Genomic DNA, 24,128 nt, shown 5'->3' on the forward strand with positions numbered 1-24,128 from the left:
TTATAACAACAAATAATGATCATATATGGTTTTAAACGACATTATATGACCCCGAGATGTATTCCTTAGAATTTCAAAAAAAAATTAGACACCTGGCTCCGAATACTCTAAAAATTCTCAAAAAGCGTGGATATTAGACTTCAATTTTGGAATTTTTTTTACTTTTTTACGCCCGTAAATAAAAATTCGCGAAATGTTTTCCATGATCCCTAATACCCTCCGGGAGTCCAATTGGATGGGTGAAACCATCCAACTTGCCATAAAACGACCAATTTACCGGTTTACAACTTGCACCGATTTCATTAACTCACGCCTATCACGAACATTTATGACAATATATAATGATCATATATGGTTTCAAACAGTATTATATGACCCCGAGATGTATCCCAAAAAATCTAAAGAATTTTCGACACAGGGCCCAAAACCTCCAAAATTTCTCAAAATGCGTGGATATTAGCCTTCAATTTTGGAATTTTTTGACTTTTTTCGCCCGTAAATAAAAATTGCTGAAATATTTACCATGATCCCTAATACCCTTCGGGAGTCCAATCGGGTGGGTGGAACCATCCAATTTGTCTTTAAACGGATAATTTACGGTTACAACTAGCACCGATATTAACTCAAGCTTACCACGACTATTTATGACAACATATAATGATCATATATGGTTTCAAACAACATTATATGATCCCGAAATGTATTCCCTTTAATTTCGAGACTTTTAGACACCGGGCTCCGAAGACTCCAAAATTTCTCAAAAGGTGGATATTAGTCTTCAATTTTGGAATTTTTTGACTTTTTTCGCCCGTAAATAAAAATTGCCGAAATGATTATCATGGTCTCTAATACCCTCTGGGAGTACAATTGGGTGGCTGGAACCATCCAATTTGTCTTTAAAAGCGACCAATTTAGCAGTTTACAACTTGCACCGAATTCATTAATTCAATCTTACCACGAACATTTATTGCAACATATAATGATTATATATGATTCCAAACGGCATTATATAACCCCGAAATGTATTCCCTAGGATCTTAAGGCTTTTCGATATCGGGCCCGAAACCTCCAAAATTTCTCAAAAAGCGTGGATATAAGCCTTCAATTTTGGAATTTTTTGACTTTTTTTTGCACGGAAATAAAAATTGCCAAAATTTTTACCATGGTTACTAATACCCTCCAGGGAGTCCAATTGGGTGGTTTTAACTATCCAATTTTCCTTTAAACGGCCAATTTAACGGTTTACTACTTGCACCAATTTCATTAATTTAAGCCTGCCACGAACATTTATGACAACATATAATGATCATAAATGGTTCCAAACGGAATTATATGACCCGAGATGTATCCCCTAGAATTTTAAAAACTTTTTGACACCGGGCCCCAAAACCTCCTAAATTTCTCAAAAACCGTGGATATTAGTCTTCAATTTTGGAATTTTTTTGACTTTTTTCGCCCGGAAATAAAAATTGTCAAAATTTTTACCATGGTTCCTAATACCCTCCGGGAGTCCCATTGGGTGGATTTAACTATCCAATTTTCCTTTAAACGGTCAAATTACAGTTTTACAACTTGCACCGATTTCATTAATTAAAGCCTACTACGAACATTAATGACGACAAATAATGACCATATATGGTTCCAAACGGCATTATATGACCCTGAGACGTATCTCCTAAAATTTCAAGACTTTTTGACACCAGGCCCCCAAAACCTCCAAAATTTCTTAAAAAGCGTGGATATTAGTCTTCAATTTTGGAATTTTTTGACTTTTTTCGCCTGGAAATAAAAATTGCCGAAATTTTTACCATGGTTCCTAATACCCTCCGGGAGTCCCATTGGGTGGGTAGAACCATCCGATTTTCCTTTAAACGACCAATTTACCGTTTTACAACTTACACCGATTTCATTAACTCAAGCCTACCACGAACATTAATGACGACAAATAATGATCATATATGGTTCCAAACGGCATTATATAACCCTTAGACGTATCTCCTAAAATTTAAAGACTTTTCGAAACCAGGCACCGAAACCTCCAAAATTTCTCAAAAACTTGGATATTAGTCTTCAACTTTTGAATTTTTTGACTTTTTTCGCCCGGATTTAAAATTGCCGAAATTTTAACCATGGTTCCTAATACCCTCCGGGAGTCCCATTGGGTGGGTAGAACCATCCAATTTTCCTTTAAACGACCAATTTACCGGTTTATAACTTACACCGATTTCATTAACTCAAGCCTACTACGAACATTTATGACAACAAATAATGATCATATATGGTTCGAAACGGCATTATATGACCCTGAGATGTATCCCCTAAAATTTCAAGACTTTTTGACACCGGGCCCCGAAACCTCCAAAATTTCTCAAAAAACGTGGTTATTAGCCTTCAATTTTGGAACCTTTTGACTTTTTTTCGCCCGGATGTAAAAATTACCGAAATTTTTACCATGGTTCCTAATACCCTCCGGGAGTCCCATTGGGTGGGTAGAATCATCCGATTTTCCTTTAAACGACCAATTTACCGGTTTACAACTTACACCGATTTCATTAACTCAAGCCTACTACGAACATTTATGACAACAAATAATGATCATATATGGTTCCAAATGGCATCAGATGACCCTGAAATGTATCCCCTAAAATTTCAAGACTTTTCGACACCGGGCCCCGAAACCTCTTAAATTTCTCAAAAAGCGTGGATATTAGTCTTCAATTTTGGAATTTTTTGACTTTTTTCGCCCGCAAATGAAATTTTCTGAAATTTTTACCATGATTCCTAATACCCTCCGGGAGTCCCATTGGGTAAGTAGAACCATCCAATTTTCCTTTCAACGACCAATTTACCGTTTTACAACTTACACCGATTTCATTAACTCAAGCCTACTACGAACATTAATGACGACAAATAATGATCATATATGGTTCCAAACGATATCATATGACCCTGAGATGTATCCTCTAAAATTTCAAGAATTTTCGACACGGGCCCCGAAACCTCCAAAAATTATCAAAAAACGTGGATATTAGTCTTCAATTTTTTAATTTTTTTGACTTTTTTCGCCCGGATTTAAAAATTGCCGAAATTTTTACCATGGTTCCTAATACCCTCCGCGAGTCCCATTGAATGGGTAGAACCATCCGATTTTCCTTTAGGTGGGCAGAACCATTCGATTTTTCTTTAGACGACCAATTTACCGGTTTACAACTTACACCGATTTCATTAAATCAATCCTACTACGAACATTTATGACAAAAAATAATGATGATATATGGTTCCAAACGGCATCATATGACCCTGAGATGTATCCCCTAAAATTTCAAGACTTTTCGACACCGGGCTCCAAAACCTCTTAAATTTCTCAAAAAGTGTGGATAATAGTCTTCAATTTTGAAATTTTTTAACTTTTTTCGCCCGAAAATAAAAATTGCCGAAATTTTTACCATAATTCCTAATACCCTCTGGGAGTCCCATTGGGTAAGTAGAACCATCCAATTTTCCTTTAAACGACCAATTTACCGTTTTACAACATACACCGATTTCATTAACTCAAACCTACTACGAACATTAATAACGACAAATAAAGATCATATATGGTTCCAAACAACATTATATGACCCTGAGACATATTTTCTAAAATTTCAAGACTTTTCGACACCGGGCCCCGAAACCTCCAAAAATTATCAAAAAAACGTGGATATTAGTCTTCAATTTTTTTAATTTTTTGACTTTTTTCGCCCGGATTTAAAAATTGCCGAAATTTTTACCGTGGTTCCTAATACCCTCCGGGAGTCCCATTGGGTGGGTAGAACCATCCGATTTTCCTTTAAACGACTAGTTTACCGTTTAACTTATACCGATTTCATTAACTCAAGCCTACTACGAACATTAATGACGACAAATAATGATCATATATGGTTCCAAACAGCATTATATGACCCTGAGACGTATCTCCTAAAATTTCAATACTTTTCGACACCGGGCCACGAAACCTCCAAAATTTCTCAAAAAAGTTGATATTAGTCTTCAATTTTTGAATTTTTTGTCTTTTTTCGGCCGGATTTAAAAATTGCCGAAATTTTTACCATACTTCCTAATACCCTCCGGGAGTCCCATTGGGTGCGTAGATCCATCTGATTTTCCTTTAAACGACCAATTTATCGTTTTACAACTTACACCGATTTCATTAATTTAAGTCTGTAACGAACATTTATGACAACATATAATGATCATAAATGGTTCCAAACGGAATTATATGACCCGAGATGTATGCCCTAGAATTTTCAAAACTTTTTGACACCGGGCCCCAAAACCGCCTAAATTTCTCAAAAAACGTGGACATTAGTCTTCAATTTTGGAAACTTTTGACTTTTTTCGCCCGGAAATAAACATTGCTGAAATGTTTACCATGGTTCCTAATACCCTCCAAGATTCCCATTGGGTGGATAGAACCATCCAATTTTCTTTAAACGACAAATTTACCGTTTTAGAACTTACACCGATTTCATTAACTCAAGCCTACTACGAACATTAATGACGACAAATAATGATCATATATGGTTCCAAACGGCATCATATGACCCTGAGATGTATCCTCTAAAATTTCAAGACTTTTCGACACCGGGCCACGAAACCTATAAAATTTCTCAAAAAACGTGGGTATTAGTCTTCAATTTTGGAATTTTTAAACTTTTTTTCCCCCGAAAAAAAAAATTGCCGAAATTTTTACCATGGTTCCTAATATCCTCCGGGAGTCCCATTGGGTGGGTAGAACCATCTAATTTTCCTTTAAACGACCAATTTATCGGTTTATAACTTACACCGATTTTAATAACTCAAGCCTATTACGAACATTTATGACAAAAAATAATGATTATATATGGTTCGAAACGGCATTATATGACCTCGAGATGTATCTCCTAAAATTTCAAGACTTTTTTACACCGGGCCCCGTAACCTCCAAAATTTCTTAAAAAACGTGATTATTAACCTTCAATTTTTGAAATTTTTAACTTTTTTCGCCTGGATTTAAAAATTGCCAAAATTTTTACGATGGTTCCTAATACCCTCCGGGAGTCCCATTAGGTGGGTAGAACCATTCGATTTTTCTTTAAACGACCAATTTACCGGTTTACAACTTACACCGATTTCATTAACTCAAGCCTACTACGAACATTTATGACAACAAATAATGATCATATATGGTTCCAAACGGCATCATATGACCCTGAGATGTATCCTCTAACATTTCAAGACTTTTCGACACCGGGCCCAGAAACCTCCAAAATTTCTCAAAAAACGTGGATATTAGTCTTCAATATTGGAATTTTTTAACTTTTTTTCGCCCGAAAATAAAAATTGCTGAAATTTTTACCATGGTTCCTAATACCCTCCGGGAGTCTCATTGGGTGGGTAGAACCATCCAATTTTCCTTTAAACGACCAATTTACCGTTTTACAACTTACACCGATTTCATTAACTCAAGCCTACTACGAACATTAATGACGAAAAATAATGATCATATATGGTTCCAAACGGCGTCATATGACCCTAATATGTATCCTGTAAAATTTAAAGACTTTTCGACACCGGGCCCCGAAACCTCCAAAATTTCTCAAAAAACAAGGATATTAGTCTTCAATTTTGGAATTTTTTAACTTTTTTTCGCCCGAAAATAAAAATTGCCAAAATTTTTACCATGGTTCCTAATACCCTCAGGGAGTCTCATTGGGTGGGTAGAACCATCCAATTTTCCTTTAAACGACCATTTTACCGGTTTATAACTTACACCGATTTCAATTACTCAAGCCTATTACGAACATTTATGACAACAAATAATGATCATATATGGACTGAAATGGCTTTATATGACCCCGAAATGTATCTCCTAAAATTTCAAGACTTTTTGACACGGGGCCCCGAAACCTCCAAAATTTCTAAAAAAACGTGATTAGCCTTCAATTTTGGAATTTTTTGAATTTTTCGCCCGGATTTAAAAATTGCCGAAATTTTTACCATGGTTCCTAATACCGTCCGGGAGTCCCATTAGGTGGGTAGAACATTCGGTTTTTCTTTAGACGACCAATTTACCGGTTTACAACTTACACCGATTTCATTAACTCAAGCCTACTACGAACATTTATGACAACAAATAATGATCATATATGGTTCCAAACGGCATCATATGACCCTGAGATGTATCCTCTAAAATTTCAAGACTTTTCGACACCGAGCCCCGAAACCTCCAAAATTTCTCAAAAAACAAGGATATTAGTCTTCAATTTTGGAATTTTTTAACTTTTTTTCGCCCGAAAATAAAAATTGCTGAAATTTTTACCATGGTTCTTAATACCCTCCGGGAGTTCCATTGGGTGAGTAGAACCATCCAATTTTCCTTTAAACGACCAATTTACCGTTTTACAACGTACACCGATTTCATTAACTCAAGCCTACTACGAACATTAATTACGACAAATAATGATTATATATGGTTCCAAACGGCATTATATGACCCTGAGACGTATCTCCTAAAAATTCAAGACTTTTTGACACCGGGCCCTGAAACCTCCAAAATTTCTTAAAAAACGTGGATATTAGTCTTCAATTTTTGAATTTTTTTACTTTATTCGCCCGGATTTAAAAATTGCCGAAATTTTTACCATGGTTCCTAATACCCACCGGGAGTCCCCTTGGGTGGGTAGAACCATCCAATTTTCCTTTAAACGACCAATTTACCGGTTTACAATGTAATACCCTGTATTTTATACGTATTTTATTTAAAGTATGTATTTTATAAAGTATATTAAATAGTTGTGATTATTTTAATTAAAGTATTTTAATTAATATTATAAAAGGAAAGTATTTTAATTAATATTATAAAAGGAAAGTATTTTAATTAATAAAGTATAAAAAGTATTTTATTATAAAAGGAAAGTTTATTTAAGTATTTTATTTAAAAGTTGGGGATTTTATTTTAAGGAAGTTTAATTTTAACAAGTTTTATTAGGGAAGGGATTAGGAAAACCAAAAGAGGAAAGTTTAGGGTAAAAGGGTTGGTAGAGAAGGGGGTATAAATATCCCACTTATGAGGCAAATCAACTTTGCCCAGAGTGGAGAAAACCCAAGGTAAGCTTCTCCCCTTTTCTCTTTACTTTTCTTTCTTTTTTTTCTTCCTCTTCCCCTTCCCCTATTCACGGCCGGCCACCACCACCACCATACACGTTGCCGGACCACCACCACACACCACCGCGCACCACCAGCACACGGCCAGCAGCCGCGGCGGCAGGCGGCAGCAGCCCAGCCGTGCCGTGGTGGCTGCTGCTGCCGTGGGTTTTCTCGAAAAAAAAAAAAAAGATTTAATCTTTCCTATTCTAATCTAATCTATGCTTAGATCTAATTACAAATTATGAATTTTGGGATTTAATTTTGATGTTTGAATGTTGTAATCATGTTAATTAATTTTCAGCTTTGGTTTTAATTTAAAAAGCCCCAATTTTTGAAACCCTAGGTTCTTGATTTATGAAATTATGGAAGTAGATGATGTATGAATGTTTAGATCTTCAATTTAAGTGCTTTGAAACCAAATTACAGCAAGTTTTAATTAGAAATAAAGTGCTGGAATTTTATGTAGAACCCTAAATATTATGTTTTTGAAGGAAATTTAAATTACCCATCAAGTGGGACTTAATTAGAGTGTTTTAAATATAATTTCAGCTTATTCTAATTATTCTAAGAGGGATTTTAGGATAGTATATATTGCTGGAAATTTGTTTAGAGTGGGTTTTAATACTCCATTATAATTTTAATGTGTAGGAGACTTCGAAGTGAGCAATTTTTACTAGTTGTGACGAGTTTAAGATCGTATTCAAGGTACGTTCGCGTACTTAGTATATTTTGATGATGTAGAATCATGCTAGGTTTAATTTCAAACAATTGCAAGTAGTATCATGCTAAGGTTTATGTATTAAATTGTGAATTATTGGTGTTGGTGATTGAATTGTGAAGCATGAATTATTTGTGATGGTTTATGGATTGGAAAATTATATTTTGGCATGATTATGTGGACTACATATTTATTTATGGCATGATAGAGAGCTTGTTTAATTAAATTAATGGTTTAATTATGTTTGGAATATTGAAAAGGAATTTAATTATGGTTCATATAATTTTTATTGATGCTTTAAGCATGAGGAAGGAGCTAGATAAGTGTCTATGTACACGAGGAATAAATTGTATGTCGGTGCCTTTGTGCACTTAAGGTGTGTTTAACACCGAGGGATAGGATTTGTGGCGCATTATGCGTTTAAGGTGTCTTTGACACTGAGGTAGAATTAAAAAGGGTTCAACATTAAATATTATGTGGTCACTAAATATTCAAGAACTAAATTGGTATGTTTGTTGATTGAATAATTATTGATGATTGAATAGTTATGCTTTGAGAGTCATCACCAAGTCTAATAATATGTAAATAACGTAAAGTGAAAGAGATTACGCACCAAAACTCTTGGAACGTATATACCTTGAGTATGAACATATGGGGGGAGTTATGTGACTTTATATTTGATCATAACTTCCAATGGAGTACAGGACGCTGTATATTCCTTTTTTTTATTTATTATGCGCAGGAATTCCGCCACCTTTGTGTGGTTTGTCGCTGGCACGGTTAGCTCCCGTGCCAGTTAACCTCAAATTATATTTGGGGGAGGTAGAGTTGGAAACCCGTTCGATGCGTAATCAAGGCAAAATGAATTAATTATTGTCTAGTCATTGTGTCTTGTTTGTTGTTGGGTGTGCTTGTAAACAGGTGCAATGAGGTAAGTGTGTGTGATGATAGGAGAATGCATGCTAGTGTGTTTAGCTACGCTTATGTACTCAGCTTTGCTGATTGTGTGTGTTGTTTGTGTCTGGCCATGTCTTGATCTTGGCCCTACGATGACCCATTTTAATGGAGAGTAGTGGGGGCAAGTAGAGATACTCTTTCAGGTATTGAAGCATGTTTATGACGGGGCATGAGTGAAGAGGGAATCATGCTAGCTTCCATTAGGATATGTTTTGTTTTATGCATTGAATGGTTTATTATATTACTTTGTGGACTAACACTAAAAGTTGGGTTGTTTCGGTTTTAAATAAGGGCCTTAAATGGTTCCAAGTTGTAGTGGATTTCAATTGGCTTTGGTTTTGTTGATTTTCAACTTCATTTTAGTTGGTTTAGTTTTTAAATTGTGTTATCTAAATAGTTTTGGTTTTCAAGTCTTCCGCTGTGTATCTTTGATATTTGCCTTAACCGTTTTCACGGTGGCGGTAATGTCTTAGATATTCCTAAAACGTATTTTAAAAGGAGTAAAGTGTGCATTTAAAGGAAAGAAATTTCTAGGGTGTTACATACAACTTACACCGATTTCATTAACTCATGACTACTACGAACATTTATGACGACAAATAATGATCATATATGGTTCGAGACGGCATTGTATGACCCTGAGATGTGTCCCCTAAAATTTCAAGATTTTAAGACAACGGGCCCCAAAACCTCCTAAATTTCTCAAAAAGCGTGCATATTAGTCTTCAATTTTGGAATTTTTTGACTTTTTTTGTCCGCAAATAAAAATTGCCGAAATTTTAACCATGGTTCATAATACCATCCGGGAGTCCCATTGGGTGAGTAGAACCATCCAATTTTCCTTTAAACGACCAATTTACCGTTTTACAACTTACACCGATTTCATTAACTCAAGCCTACTACGAACATTAATGACGACAAATAATTATTATATATGGTTCCAAACGGCATTATATGACCCTGAGACGTATCTCCTAAAATTTCAAGACTTTTCGACACCGGACCCTGAAACCTCCAAAATTTCTTAAAAAACGTGGATATTAGTCTTCAATTTTTGAATTTTTTGACTTTTTTCGCCCGGATTTAAAAATTGCCGAAATTTTTACCATGGTTCCTAATACCCTCCGGGAGTCCCATTGGGTGGGTAGAACCATCCAATTTTCCTTTAAACGACCAATTTACCGGTTTACAACTTACACCGATTTCATTAACTCATGCCCACTACGAACATTTATGTCGACAAATAATGATCATATATGGTTCGAAACGGCATTGTACCCTGAGATGTGTCCCCTAAAATTTCAAGACTTTTTGACACCGAGCCCCGAAACCTCCTAAATTTCTCAAAAAGCGTGGATATTAGTCTTCAATTTTGGAATTTTTTGACTTTTTTTGTCCGCAAATAAAAATTGCCGAAATTTTAACCATGGTTCATAATACCCTCCGGGAGTCCCATTGGGTGAGTAGAACCATCCAATTTTCCTTTAAACGACCAATTTACCGTTTTACAACTTACACCGATTTCATTAACTCAAGCCTACTATGAACATTAATCACGACAAATAATGATTATATATGGTTCCAAACGGAATTATATGACCCTGAGACGTATCTCCTAAAATTTCAAGACTTTTCGACACCGGGCCCTTTAACTTCCAAAATTTCTTAAAAAACGTTGATATTAGTCTTCAATTTTTTTAATTTTTTTTGACTTTTTTCGCTCGGATTTAAAAATTGCCGAAATTTTTACCATGGTTCCTAATACCCTCTGGAAGTCCCATTGGGTGGGTAGAACCATCCAATTTTCCTTTAAACGACCAATTTACCGGTTTACAACTTACACCGATTTCATTAACTCATGCCTACTACGAACATTTATGACGACAAATAATGATCATATATGGTTCGAAACGGCATTATATGACCCTGAGATGTGTCCCATAAAATTTCAAGACTTTTTGACACCGGGCCCCGAAACCTCCAAAATTTCTCAAAAAACGTGGATATTAGTTTTCAATTTTGGAATTTTTTGACTTTTTCGCCTGGAAATAAAAATTGCCAAAATTTTTACCATGGTTCCTAATATTTTCCCTGAGTCCCATTGGGTGGGTGGAACCATCCAATTTGCCTTTAAACGACCAATTTACCGGTTAACAACTTGCACCAATTTTATTAATTCATGCCTACCACGAACATGTATGACAACAAATAATGATCATATATGGTTCTAAACGACATTATATGACCCCGAGATGTATCCAATAGAATTTCAAGTATTTTCGACATCGGTCCTCAAAACCTCCAAAATTTCTCAAAAAGCGTTGATATTAGCCTTTAATTTTGAAAATTTTTGACTTTTTTTTGCCCGGAAATAAACATTGGTGAAATGTTTACCATGGTCCTTAGTACCGTACGGAAGTCTAATTAGGTGTGTGGAACCATCCAATTTGCTGTTAAACGGTCAATTTACCGGTTTACTACGGATAATTTAATTAACTTGCACTGAACTGACTTGAACCAAAATTGACCCTAACCCGTTTTAATTTGTCAAAATCCGAATTTAACCCGACTTGTTACTAACCTGACCTGAATTCAACCGGATTAGTTCCTAACTCGACCCGAATTTAACCCAACTTGTTACAAACCCGACCCGAAATCAACCCGACTTGTTATTGAACTGACCCAAATTCAACCCGACTTGTTATTGACCCGACCCGAATTTTATCAGACCTATTACTTACCCGACCCAAAAATTCAACCCGATCTGTTTCTAACCCGACTCGAAATTAACACGACTTATTATTGACCTGGCCTAAATTCAACCCAAATTGTTCCCGACTCGATTTCAAATCACTTTAAATGCAATTTAGACCACTTATTATTGTTGATCGAAGCATTTTGTCTAGGGAGACCAAGTCGGTCCAGGCCAGCAAAAGAAAGGAGCATCATCCTCAAATTTAAGATTTAAATATATTATATATTTGTTGTATGGTCAAAGGAGATAATTATCTTCCTAAATTATAGACTATAGTTCCCTAGTATATTGTCATATATATTATAGTCAAAGGAAATAATTAGCTTGATAAAAATGATAATTATCTATTTATATTTAGTTGAACCCGAATATGACCTGACATGGAAATGACCCGACCTAATTGTAACTTGCAAATTATTGACTTGAACATAACCCGACTTGAATCCGGGAATGACCCGATTTGGAAATGACCCAACCTGATTATAACCCGCAAATTATTGACTTGAATCGAACCCAACTTAAACCCGAGAATGACCCAACTTGAAAATGACCCGACCTGATTATAATCCGCAAATTATTGACTTGAACCGAATACGACTCAAACCCGAGAATGACTCGACCTGATTCTAACCCGCAAATTATTGACTTGAATCGAACCCGACTCGAACCCGAGAAATACCCTAACCCGTTTTAACCCGAATTAAACCCGACCTATTGTTCACCCGACCCAAATGTAACCCGACCTGTTATTAACCCGACCTAAATCCGATAAGAAGTATGACCCGACGTGACCTGACTCAAGCATGACCCAACCCAAACCCCACCCGCATAGGTTATGGAATTAATCCGAATTGACTCGACCCGAGTTGACCTGACCCACTCTAACCCGACCAAAAGCCGACCCGTTTACCCGAATTGATAACTCTAATTGGATTTACTTTTGGTCTAGTAAAAACATAAATTGAACTAAATATCTTATAAGGTAAGATAGATACTTGTTGTAAAAAAATAAAAAAATAGTATATTTTTATCGAATAATTATGTCTTGTTCTCTTCACCTTAAACAAATAATATTCTATAAAATGATTAAGTTTCATAAAGTAATTTCAATTGTAAAAAAAAAAAAAAAAAAAAAAAAAAAAACCTTTCAAGTTAAAAAGCATCAATAAATAAGGGCTTGTTTGGCATCAGTTTTGGTTTTAAGTTTCTGTTTTTTTTAAAACCAAAAACAGGAAACAAGAAAAAGGTGTTTCCACTTTTCTGTTGTCACTTTTCAAAGTTATCATAATTTTAATAAGTTTATATAATTTTTGATTCATTATGACACACATATCATATACTTTTAGAAAACAAAAAACCAAAAAACAAAAAACCACAACAATGCCAAACGAACCCTAAGTTTTAATCTGCAAAAATAATAATACTCCCTTCGTTCCTGAAAGTTTGACTCACTTTGTATTTGCACGATTTTCAATGAACATCTTTGATTATAAATATCTTCAGCTATGCATAAATGAAAATCATAATAAAAAAAAAAAAAGAAGTTGATTTTTGAAAACTTTATTATAAATAAGATCCCTCATATTGATTTATTTCTGTTGTATAAATCATAATATATGGTCAAAGTTATTTTATTTTGACCAGATGAATAATAAGTGAGTTGAACGTTCAGAAATGGATGTATTAGTTCATTAAAGTAATATTTTTGATTTAGAAAAGTTAATTTATTTTTTTGATGCAAAGAAAAGTTAATTTATTTCAGTAAAAGTAAAGAACAATACAGAGTAATGCCTTAGTGAGTGATGAAAATCATGTGTTAATGTAGAATTTTCAATACGCGTACCCTCCATTTCTTTTAAAAAAAAAGTAGATTAGACTTAATTAGGTATCGATAATTTTCCAATTTAATGATGATTACTCCAAATTAATCCCAACCCAACCCAAGCTAGCCACCTTAGCCCACTGAACCCGGACCCACTTGAAGTGATCACTAGTTGTTGGCGGGAAACCCAACACCTTGACACGTGGGACCAACGAACAATAACTACCTACCAAATCTAACCAATAAGGCAAAAGTAGTAGGACCCAAACTCCAAAAAAAAAAAACAGCCAAAAAGTTAAGAGTTTAATGATAGTACAACAGAAGCAGTGGTTTAATGTAATTGGCCAAAGATCCAATTTTTGGAAAGAAAGAGAAAGTCAATAGGAGAAATTAGCGAGAGATATGATGAGTTTTAGCGGCAACAACAGAAATGCCTTCTTCTGTTACCACTTTCTTAGCTCACCCTTTTCATTATTCTTGTTCCTTTGTTTAATTTGGATTGATTTCCTTGTTTTTACGCAACATTTTTCAGATTTATTTTAATGGCAATGGGGTTGCGTTCCAAGCTTAATCATGGCAATTCTTCACTCCCTCGTTCTCCTCCTTATCTCTTTTCCTCTGTTTGTCTCTTGGCTTTTCTCTCTCTTGCCGCTCTTCTTGTTCTCAAGGTCTTTGTTTAATAAATCCCATTTCTTTGTTTTTCTTTTCGTGTTTTCATTTAGGCATTTTGTCGAACACTTGGTGATCGTATGATTGTTTGTAAGTTGGGGTTCATGATTTAAAGTTTCAATCAGATGGGGTTTTGTTTTATGAGATTATTACAATGTTGGATTCTTAATTTGGGGTTATTTTGAGATCTGATGATAATTATGATTTAAAAAAAAAAAAAAAGGTGTAAAGCCTTTTTGCTTGGATTGTTTGACGTAGATTTCTGGGTTTTTTGTTCTGTATTAAAAGATGATATTTTGTCTTCATCTTATTTATATTGATTGTGCATATTTCTAGAATTGACTATTATGTGGATGAATCTATAAAATATTGTACTGAACTAAGTCTAGTGACATTAGTATATTTATTTATGTTGGGGTTGTTGAGTCATGTGCGACTGAACTTTCGGATTTGTTTCTTGTGTACTAATTTCATGAGGTCTGTTTTCTGTATTAGATTGTTACATGGAAAATGTTACCACCTTATCGATTATCGAAACAGAATTTGTATGAATGATCCATGTAATTGGCAAAATTGACTGTCAAGCTTAAGCCATGGCTTACGACGTTAATTAAGATTAATTAACTGAATCATTTTGCATTGCGGAGTTGTCTAATGAGAAGAAGCATTTTGTTTGACAGGTTGATGATGTTGCATATCAGACGAAGACAGTTGCAGGACACAACTTAAAGCCTACACCATGGCATTTGTTTGAGCCAAAAGTCTTTGATGAAGGAACAAGCTATTCTCGGGCTACTAAGATTGTACAATGCCAATATTTCCAGTGTCGCTCTAATGCCATCCCTAATTATCCGCAGCTTGACCCGTCTAAACTGGCATCATGTCCAGCATTCTTCAGATACATACACAGAGACTTAGAGCCGTGGTCCAAAAGCAGAATAAGTTTACAACGGGTGATGGAAGCAAAGGAGTATGCAGCTTTTCGAGTTGTAATTGTTGGAGGCAGATTATTTGTGGACTTCTATTATGCTTGTGTACAAAGTCGTATGATGTTTACTGTATGGGGTTTGTTACAGCTTCTTAAAAGATATCCTGGCCTTGTCCCTGATGTTGATTTAATGTTTGATTGCATGGACAAGCCTGCAATTAATAGAACAGAACATCGTTCAAGACCTTTGCCACTTTTCCGGTACTGCACCACTAATGAACATTTCGACATCCCATTTCCTGATTGGTCTTTCTGGGGTTGGTAAGTTGCCTATAGTTCTTGTTTAATAATAATTCTGATATGGTATTGGTACAATAAGACTGATGACTGATCAGTTCAATTTCAGTCTGCCATTAGTTTGGTGTAGTGGTGTTGAAGCATTTATCGGAGAATGTCTATTTTGATACTTGTTGGAATCTAAAAATAGTTACATGCCACCACTAAGGAAAACATTCAGCTTCTCTCCTTTCCTGGAGATGCCTGACAGCCTGAGAAATGCATGGTTTTACCAACTGTCTGTTTGTGTCTGGCCTTCTCTTAAAAAAAAGTTTGTTATTTTTCATTTTTTGTAAGGCCTCGAAAAGGACACTATGCAAACAGATATTTTGTGAGTGCTTGGAAGAGATTATTTGGAATTGAAATTTGGATGTTTAATCTTCTAAAGTCACTCTAATAAGAGATTAACTAATAGTCTTTTCGCTTGGAGTTGTAGTCCTATAGGTCAGTTCTATGATTATCAACTTTTTTTGTGTATGCCTTCTTTGATTAGCTTTCTTTTGGTTAGTTAAGAGGAAGATATACTGGACCCAACTCTTCATAGGTCAACTTAGCCCAGATTAGCAACACATTCCTTCAGAAGTTGGGGAGGGGGGATGGAGGAAGGTAAGGGAAGCTCCATCCCCGAGAACCTTATTTGGCTGAATTCAAACCCCCAAGCTCTGTCCTAAGTGCATGTTCCATGAGCTTATTTTATGATACATTATCTTTTCAGTACTCTTATAATTTGTTATTCATGTTTAAAAGTAGCTGATATTTTTTTTGCAAATTGCAAACATGACCATTGATTCATTGAATTCTAGTGAAAAGCTTAATCTAAACGACCTTCGATACACTTGTTGACAAGATTCTGTGGAGCTCTTGTTTGTTTAATTATTGATACCATATCCTATCTTCTTGTGTGTGTCAAACTGAATTTTGTAACTGGATATTATTTCAGGCCTGAGGTGAACGTAGGACCCTGGGATGCCGAGTTTAGAGATATAAAAAGAGGTTCTCGTTCTAGAAGCTGGCCGAAGAAATGGCCTTATGCCTACTGGAAAGGGAACCCAGATGTTGGCTCCCCAATCCGTTCAGCCTTATTGGAGTGTAATAATACTAAACAATGGAGGACACAGATCCTTCGTCAGGTGAGAAGATCAGCCTACATAGTACATATGCCCTTACCTCCCTATCCACAAATAACTTAATAATAATGTACTCTGTAAGGCAATTAATCTTAGTGATCTTTCAGAAGCTAGGCTCAATCTGTCTTGTTAATCCTTCTTGTACTATACAGGATTGGGGAGAAGAAGCAAGGGCCGGTTACAAGAAGTCGAAACTATCTAGCCAGTGTGATCATAGGCAAGCCACTCTCTTTGAATTTCGTCTTCAAAATCATTTCATACAGATAGGAAATGCAGATTTATTTGTGCAAGTACATAATATTATTATAGTGTCAAGACTTTACTGGCACCAAGGAAAGGACTTTGTCTTAACAGGTCTTGAGTCTTTAAATTCATGACCTAAGCAGCTATTAACACCATGATTGACATTATTCAAGCATATCATGTTATCTGTTCTCTCTTTTCTGTTGAGAAATTTTAAATCATTAAATGAACATTTTCCTGATAGAATTTACTGACTACTACGGGCTTTTCAAACACATTGCTCCTAATAACTTATAGGATGCTTGGATGCACCTTTATTTGATTGCTTTCTAATCTGTTCACTTTTTATGTTTGGCATAAATTTTTTCACTCTACAAACATAAGTTTTAGGAAAGATCTTTTTAGATAAGGGAGAGCTAGCTTGTACTGGACACATAAGCTCAAATTAAGGGCAATATGTTCATATAACTAGATAAAGGCTACCTAAGTTCAATTTTTTCAATGAAGGGTTATTAAATTAGGTGAATAGAACAAACCCGGTCGTGATCTGTTTCTTGTTAGTGTTAGAGGTATGGCACATCAGTAAACTTCTAGCTCAGCACATGTTACATGTTTCAGGTATAAAATTTATGCTGAAGGGTATGCCTGGTCTGTAAGTCTCAAATACATACTGTCGTGTGGCTCCCTTACACTGTTAATAGCTCCTCAATATGAAGATTTCTTTACGCGTGGCCTTCTGCCAAAGAAAAACTACTGGCCTGTACCCCGTACTGATCTATGCCCAAACATAAAGCAGGCTGTCGACTGGGGAAATTCACACCCTGCTGAGGTAGCTTGACCTTTCCTCTAATTTTTCTCTTATTGTTTGGCAAAATCAATCTGCTGCTTGACATAGAAATAATTAGTAATGTCAGAAGTTTTGCTGAAAACAGGCCGCAGCTATGGGAAAAGCTGGTCAAGATTACATGGATACCTTAAACATGGACCGTGTATACGATTACATGTTCCATCTCCTTATGGAGTATTCAAAGTTACAAGACTTTAAGCCAATTCCACCTTCATCTGCCCAGGAAGTCTGTATCGAATCTTTGCTTTGCTTTGCTGAGCCAAAGCAGAAGCAGTTCCTAGAGCAGTCAGCTACGTCTCTTGCATCTATGCCCCCATGTGTCTTGCCTAATGCTGATGGCAGGATACTAAAGAGGTGGAAAATGCTTAAGGAGAGAATAATGAAGGATGTTGCCCAACAAACGTGATAGAGCTACCATACGTCGTTCAGTCACCATCTAAGTTACAAGGTAGCTATTGTTAATGGGGTATCAATTATCATATGATATGCAGGATATAACTTACTGGAATCTTATCAAATGAAGCCAGTTGATGCCCTCTTTAACAGTGCAAAAAGAAAAGGCTACACAACACAAAATTGATGTGTTTTTTTACTCATCCTTCTCATTCTCTTTGATAGTTTGATGATGGATGTTTATGTTATACAAGTATATAATTCTTTGTTAGTGGTTTAGAAAGCAATGATAAAAACACCCTTGGGATTTCGACTTTTTAGTCCAATCCTGAGGCTTTTATTTATATGGGTAGATTATTCAATTTAGGGTATTGTGGTCTACTTCTTACTATAATAAGAGGTTAGTTTTATAATTATAAGAAAACACATGAGATTGGACTGTTTAACGTCCATCCTCAGGGATCAACTAGGAGTTTCTCTGATTACGGAAGCTGCTCATAGAAGAGGCAGTATGATGAGTTGATTTGTACTAGAAATGCTACTGATACACTTATACTTGATAGTTGCAGTGCATATTTCCAGTTTCCTTTGGTGCAATTTAAGCTCTCTAATAATTTTTTTTTTTTTTGTTTTTTGAAGATATTTTTTTTTCTTGTTTCTTGTTTAGCTCTTGAACAAATTTACATTTCTCTCTGTCTTGAATTCAGTCATTAAATATGTGCAGCTTTCAGAATTCAGACAAACTTATTGATCTCCTCGTACATTTTTCACAATAATATGGATCTACTCAATACTCATCTTGAATATGATTTAACTCAAGTGAGCCAGGACTTTTTTTTTTCTTTTCTTCCAACCAAAGATGGCTTGGATAAAGAGGCCGAGCTAGGTCATCTACTCATCTTTCCCAAAACAATTGGTTTGCTAGTTGCAAATTTGATGTGATATAAATATTTTAAAAATAATAATTAAAAAAAATTGTCACCAATCAATGGTCATATGGCTCCAAACATTATATGACCTCAATATGCGAACCTTTCAATCTTGTGAGTTTTTGACACCTGAGTCCTAAATATCCAAAATTGTTATGGAGTACTTTTGTATATTAAGCCTTTATTTTTGAACAATTTTCGACTTTGTCAACCTAGAAAGAATAGAGGTTGGGTAATTCTCATAGACACCACAAGTCCATGGGAGACCATTAGGTTGAAATCGTCCATTAACTCAAGGTTATTATGATCCTTTATGCAAACGACTAACCTTTATTTTCATAAATTTGAAAAATTCCCTTAATTCAGTGGTTTTGGGTCATGTCTTAAGCCTAGCATGTGTGTTTTTTATCTAACCAGGGTCCAGCCCATAGACATGGCTAAACCCATTCACCACATACCATGTGTCAAACTTAATCGCCCAATCATAGTCAAGTCATATGCCACAGTACCATACTTTTATTTACGTGTGTTGGACGGCCAAGCACAATCCAACGTCATCTTATTTATATTCTGAAAATTTTGTAGTCTAAAAATTGATGCAATTGTAAATTTTTATATGTTTTAAAGTGGTTAGTAGGCAGCCAAGTAGCACCTTTGCTCTTTAAAAAAAACTAATACGTAAAACAACTTGGTAGAGCATAGTGACAAACATGGCTATATATCAACTTTCGTTTATGTGGTTTTAATAAAGATTATATGACCACCTTTTAAAAGAGGGAGACGAGTCAAAATATGATTCTCATATCCATATTTTCTGTCAATTTTGGCCACTTCCACTCCTCACTAAAGTTAATTAGTGGTCTGCATTATTAATTAGTTGAAACTATATATTAAAAAAAAAAATGACATAAAGGTAGATTTTGTGACACACACACTTTAATTTTGTTTGTGGAGGCTGGAAGAGATGGGAAACTAGCGGCTTTCCACTTTCCACTCCCATTTTTACAAATTTTGCATATACTAAAGTAAAGTATCAATCATAATAATAAAGAAAACTGGAGAATTTAGTCCACAAGCGTATCTACAATGATTAAATATGACATGACTACTTTGCCTGGGATTTTTGAGGAAAGCAATGACGTATAGTCGTTGAGGGCTAGCTAGGCTAAGATATTTGTTATTCCGGGGTGCCCCCGGACCACTAGAGCATGCCTTCACCCCGGCATGTATCGACTACATTGGCAAAATTAAAAATGAGTTGAGGTTGTCATGGCATGGCGCATCTATTGTAATATACTACTGTGGTAGTTTAAATTTTTTTAATACATGACATTTTTGTAAATAATTTTGAAAGTAGAAAATAATATACAATCGAGTAATATAATAGTTGAATGTATCAAAGGGTAACACTTCTCTCAGAAAAAAAAAAAAAAAAGGGTAACACAGATTATAGAGCTAAGATGCTTAAATAATGCACTAAAAGAGTAAATGAAACTACACCCTAATTTTCTCCCTTTTTTTCCTTTGCATGTCTATCAAGTGGAAGATTCGACCTATTCTCTATCTCTATTTCCCTTTTTATTCTCACCCACATGACTAATTATTTTGGTAAAATATAAATATCATCATGATTTTAATGTTTTACCCATTCGCATTTAATTCAACTTTAGAATACATAGGCAGGCCATTGGATTGAGGGCCAAACCTTGATATTAGAACTTTGGAAATAGTTTGCAAAGAGCCAAAGACAAATAGAGTATTTGTACATGTGAAAATGAAGCAATTATTTGTTGACAAAGGATATAATAATAACCAATTATGGCTCATCAAGTAGATTTGAATATTCCCATAAAATAAAAAACTAAAATAAAAAATCATTTGTTATAGATTTATAGTATACATTTTTTTCTAAAAAAAAAGTGGAAGTGGAATAATCTAATATATATATATAAAGGAGAGTTTTTTCCTTGAGTTTTTAGAGAGCCACGTAAGATCTATTTTCTCAGCGCGCTATGTAGGATTATAAATCTTAGTAGTAGCCAATTAAATAAGAGATTATTAATTTCTTTTAGAATTAAATAATTTAAATGTCATGTAAGCAAAATTGGCGAATGCGATTTTTAAGTTTAAATTAATTAAATATTATATATTATCTTTTAATATTAGGAATTTTATCTAAATATATAACAAATTTTAGGCTCATAAATACAAAAAAAAAAAAACATTATTTAAAAAAATCAAACAAACCGTGCATCGCACGGGCTTTATCTAGTTAATGTTAAAGTAGAAATGAATTTTATTTTTCATGAACTTAAATTTAACCTTTTTATCTATCTCAAACTAACCCCATATGATTATTTTTTCCTTAAACAAAACTTATCATTTTTTTAACTTAATAGCTTACTAAATACAAATTATTAATTTTTTTTTAAAAAAAAAAAAAAAAAAAAAAAAAAAAAAAACCTAAAGCTATTCACAAAATTTATCAACTTCAAATGGACAAATCAACCCAGACATCTAAACTTGTTTCTAAATTAGTAGGATCATGATTCATGATCACATAAAAAATCGAACATAATAGAAGAAAATCATCATATATACAAATAAAAATTCATAAGGATCATTTTCTTATATCACAAGTTGTTTTATGTGGCTAGGCAAACTGTGTGACCAGCTATCATGGGTTGCTTCATTAGTTTTTTAGTGGTTACTCAGTAAGTGTTACAGGGGGTTACTTCGTCGGTGTTATAGGAGTTACTCAATCAATAGTATAGAGGCTATCCATCATTATTATAGGAGTTAATTTGTTCTTAGCGATCACATGGTGTGGTTAGCCCACACGCTAAAAACACTATTTCAATTTTGCCATTTTTCATCAAAAAATATAATGAAGAAAAAAAAAAACTCTATATGTTTTAGGTTTCACAAATTCTTATATATGACTGGTCACACATTCTTATGTATGCTTTAGGTGTGATCAACCATCATAAGGGTTACACCATTAATGTTATAGGGATTATTTAGTCAGTGTTATAAGAGTTACTTCGTCAGTGTTAAAGGTTAGTCATACAGGGTTAAAAAAGTTATTCAATCAATATCACGATTCGATTAAGGGCCTGTTCACATTTACTGAATTGAGCTGAACTGAACTGAAATGAATATTTTATGAGAGAAGGAAATTAGGAGCTGAACTGAACTGAACTAATTGAAGCTAAAGTGTAATGAACTGAATTTAAGTAAATGTGAACAGACCCTAAGTGTAACAAGTCGCACTCAAAACAAGTTGTTCGAGTTTATCATTTTCTTTTATTTATTTATTTTTTATTTAAAAAAAAAAAAAAAAACAGAGACCACGGGAAAGAAATCGACAAAGATAGCCACCCTTTCTCCTCTCATTACCTTCGGTTTATCAAATACAAATACAAATACCCTGTTTTGTTTTGTTTTGTGTTATCATTCTCAGAAAATCTCCCCTCCCCAAAAATCCCATCCATCCATAAATTCCCCTTCTCCTTCTCCACTCTCTCTCCTCCTTCATCCTTCACCTTCTTCCTCCTCCTTCTTTCTCTCTCCTCCAAGCTTTCTCTCTCCTCCAACCATGTCAGGAAGCGGCGTCGTCACCGTCTATGGAAACGGCGCAATCACCGAAACCTCCTCCAACAAAAAATCCCCCTTCTCCGTCAAAGTCGGCCTCGCCCAAATGCTCCGCGGCGGCGTCATCATGGATGTCGTCAACGCCGAACAAGCCCGCATCGCCGAAGAGGCCGGCGCTTGCGCCGTCATGGCCCTCGAACGCGTCCCCGCCGATATCCGCGCTCAAGGCGGCGTCGCCCGCATGTCCGACCCCCAACTCATCAAGGACATCAAACGGGCCGTCACCATACCCGTCATGGCTAAAGCCCGAATTGGGCACTTCGTCGAAGCCCAGATTCTGGAATCCATTGGTGTCGATTATGTCGATGAATCCGAGGTTCTAACCCTAGCTGATGATGAGAATCACATCAACAAGCATAATTTCCAGATCCCTTTTGTTTGTGGTTGCCGGAATCTGGGTGAAGCTCTTCGCCGGATTCGAGAAGGTGCGGCGATGATTCGGACCAAGGGTGAGGCGGGTACTGGGAACATTATCGAAGCGGTTCGACATGTGAGGTCTGTAATGGGTGATATTCGAGTGCTCCGAAACATGGATGATGACGAGGTTTTCACTTTTGCTAAGAAGATTTGTGCACCGTATGATCTAGTGATGCAGACGAAGCAGCTCGGGAGGCTTCCAGTGGTGCATTTTGCTGCGGGTGGTGTTGCGACACCGGCCGATGCAGCGTTGATGATGCAGCTTGGGTGTGATGGTGTGTTTGTCGGGTCTGGAGTCTTTAAGAGTGGTGACCCGGCGAGGCGGGCGAGGGCGATTGTGCAGGCTGTGACGCATTACAGTGATCCGGAGATGTTGGCCGAGATCAGTTGTGGGTTGGGTGAAGCAATGGTTGGGATTAATTTGAATGATGAGAAAGTTGAGAGGTATGCTGCTCGTTCTGAGTGAATCAATCAATCAATCAATGTTACAGTTATAAAGAAACAATAATTTAAAGGCAGAGTTTATGTTTTGTTTTATTTTTATTAAGTTTTTTAGTGATTAGTTTTATGTTGTTTTTGGATTTGGAATTCATATAGTAGTTTAAAATTGGAAAGGAATGATAAAAACCATATGATGTTGTTATTCAGCATTTTCTAATGAAATGAATTGGTTTTATTTTTTCCTGATTCAATTCTTTATTTTATATGGTTTCTTGCTTAATTATATTATATTAACCATGTAACTGTTGAAAAGTTTGTTAATTTCCGATGTTTTTGTTGATATACTCTACTAGAAGAATAGAAATTAAAACTTTGGATTATAGTGTTTAAAGTGTTAGAATAAATTGATTCACTGTTATGTGGTTACAAGTATGTTGTCCTTTGACTAACTCTATCTGAAAAATTAGTTCATTAAGTGATGAATAGGTTGGATGTTGTCATTTCAATAAATTGGTTAACATATCTAGCTATGTGGTTACAAGTGTGATGCTTTGCAATCCACAATTTTGGATATATTTTGCAATTTAGGAGATTCATATCTTCTTTATTTGTGATGGGTCGTTGTTCATGTTTGTCTTTTCATCCAAGTTGTTTACATGAATGCTTCTCAAATGAAGATGAATGGTCAATATGGTTTGTTTGCTGCCCTTTAGTCATTACAATGT

The 24,128-nt window shown here is 35.3% G+C and overlaps 2 protein-coding genes across 2 annotated transcripts; both read left to right on the forward strand.

Moving 5' to 3' along the window:
* The first annotated feature begins 13,751 nt into the window (after window positions 1–13,751).
* Window positions 13,752–18,849, forward strand: LOC145620840 (uncharacterized). The gene is made up of 6 exons (XM_081675560.1): window positions 13,752–14,087; window positions 14,769–15,337; window positions 16,293–16,482; window positions 16,632–16,696; window positions 17,341–17,551; window positions 17,655–18,849. The coding sequence occupies exons 1-6, from the start codon at window positions 13,962–13,964 to the stop codon at window positions 17,973–17,975; spliced, it is 1,482 nt and encodes a 493-aa protein (XP_081531686.1). The 5' UTR covers window positions 13,752–13,961; the 3' UTR covers window positions 17,976–18,849.
* A 3,490-nt stretch (window positions 18,850–22,339) lies between these two features.
* LOC145624654 (putative pyridoxal 5'-phosphate synthase subunit PDX1) lies at window positions 22,340–23,654 on the forward strand. The gene has a single exon (XM_081677741.1). It carries the CDS (start codon window positions 22,490–22,492, stop codon window positions 23,426–23,428), a length of 939 nt encoding a protein of 312 aa, XP_081533867.1. The 5' UTR covers window positions 22,340–22,489; the 3' UTR covers window positions 23,429–23,654.
* Window positions 23,655–24,128: the final 474 nt, after the last annotated feature.

The sequence above is a fragment of the Chenopodium album genome, chromosome 3, assembly GCF_948465745.1.
Source record: "Chenopodium album chromosome 3, dcCheAlbu1.1, whole genome shotgun sequence".
Lineage (NCBI taxonomy): Eukaryota > Viridiplantae > Streptophyta > Magnoliopsida > Caryophyllales > Amaranthaceae > Chenopodium > Chenopodium album.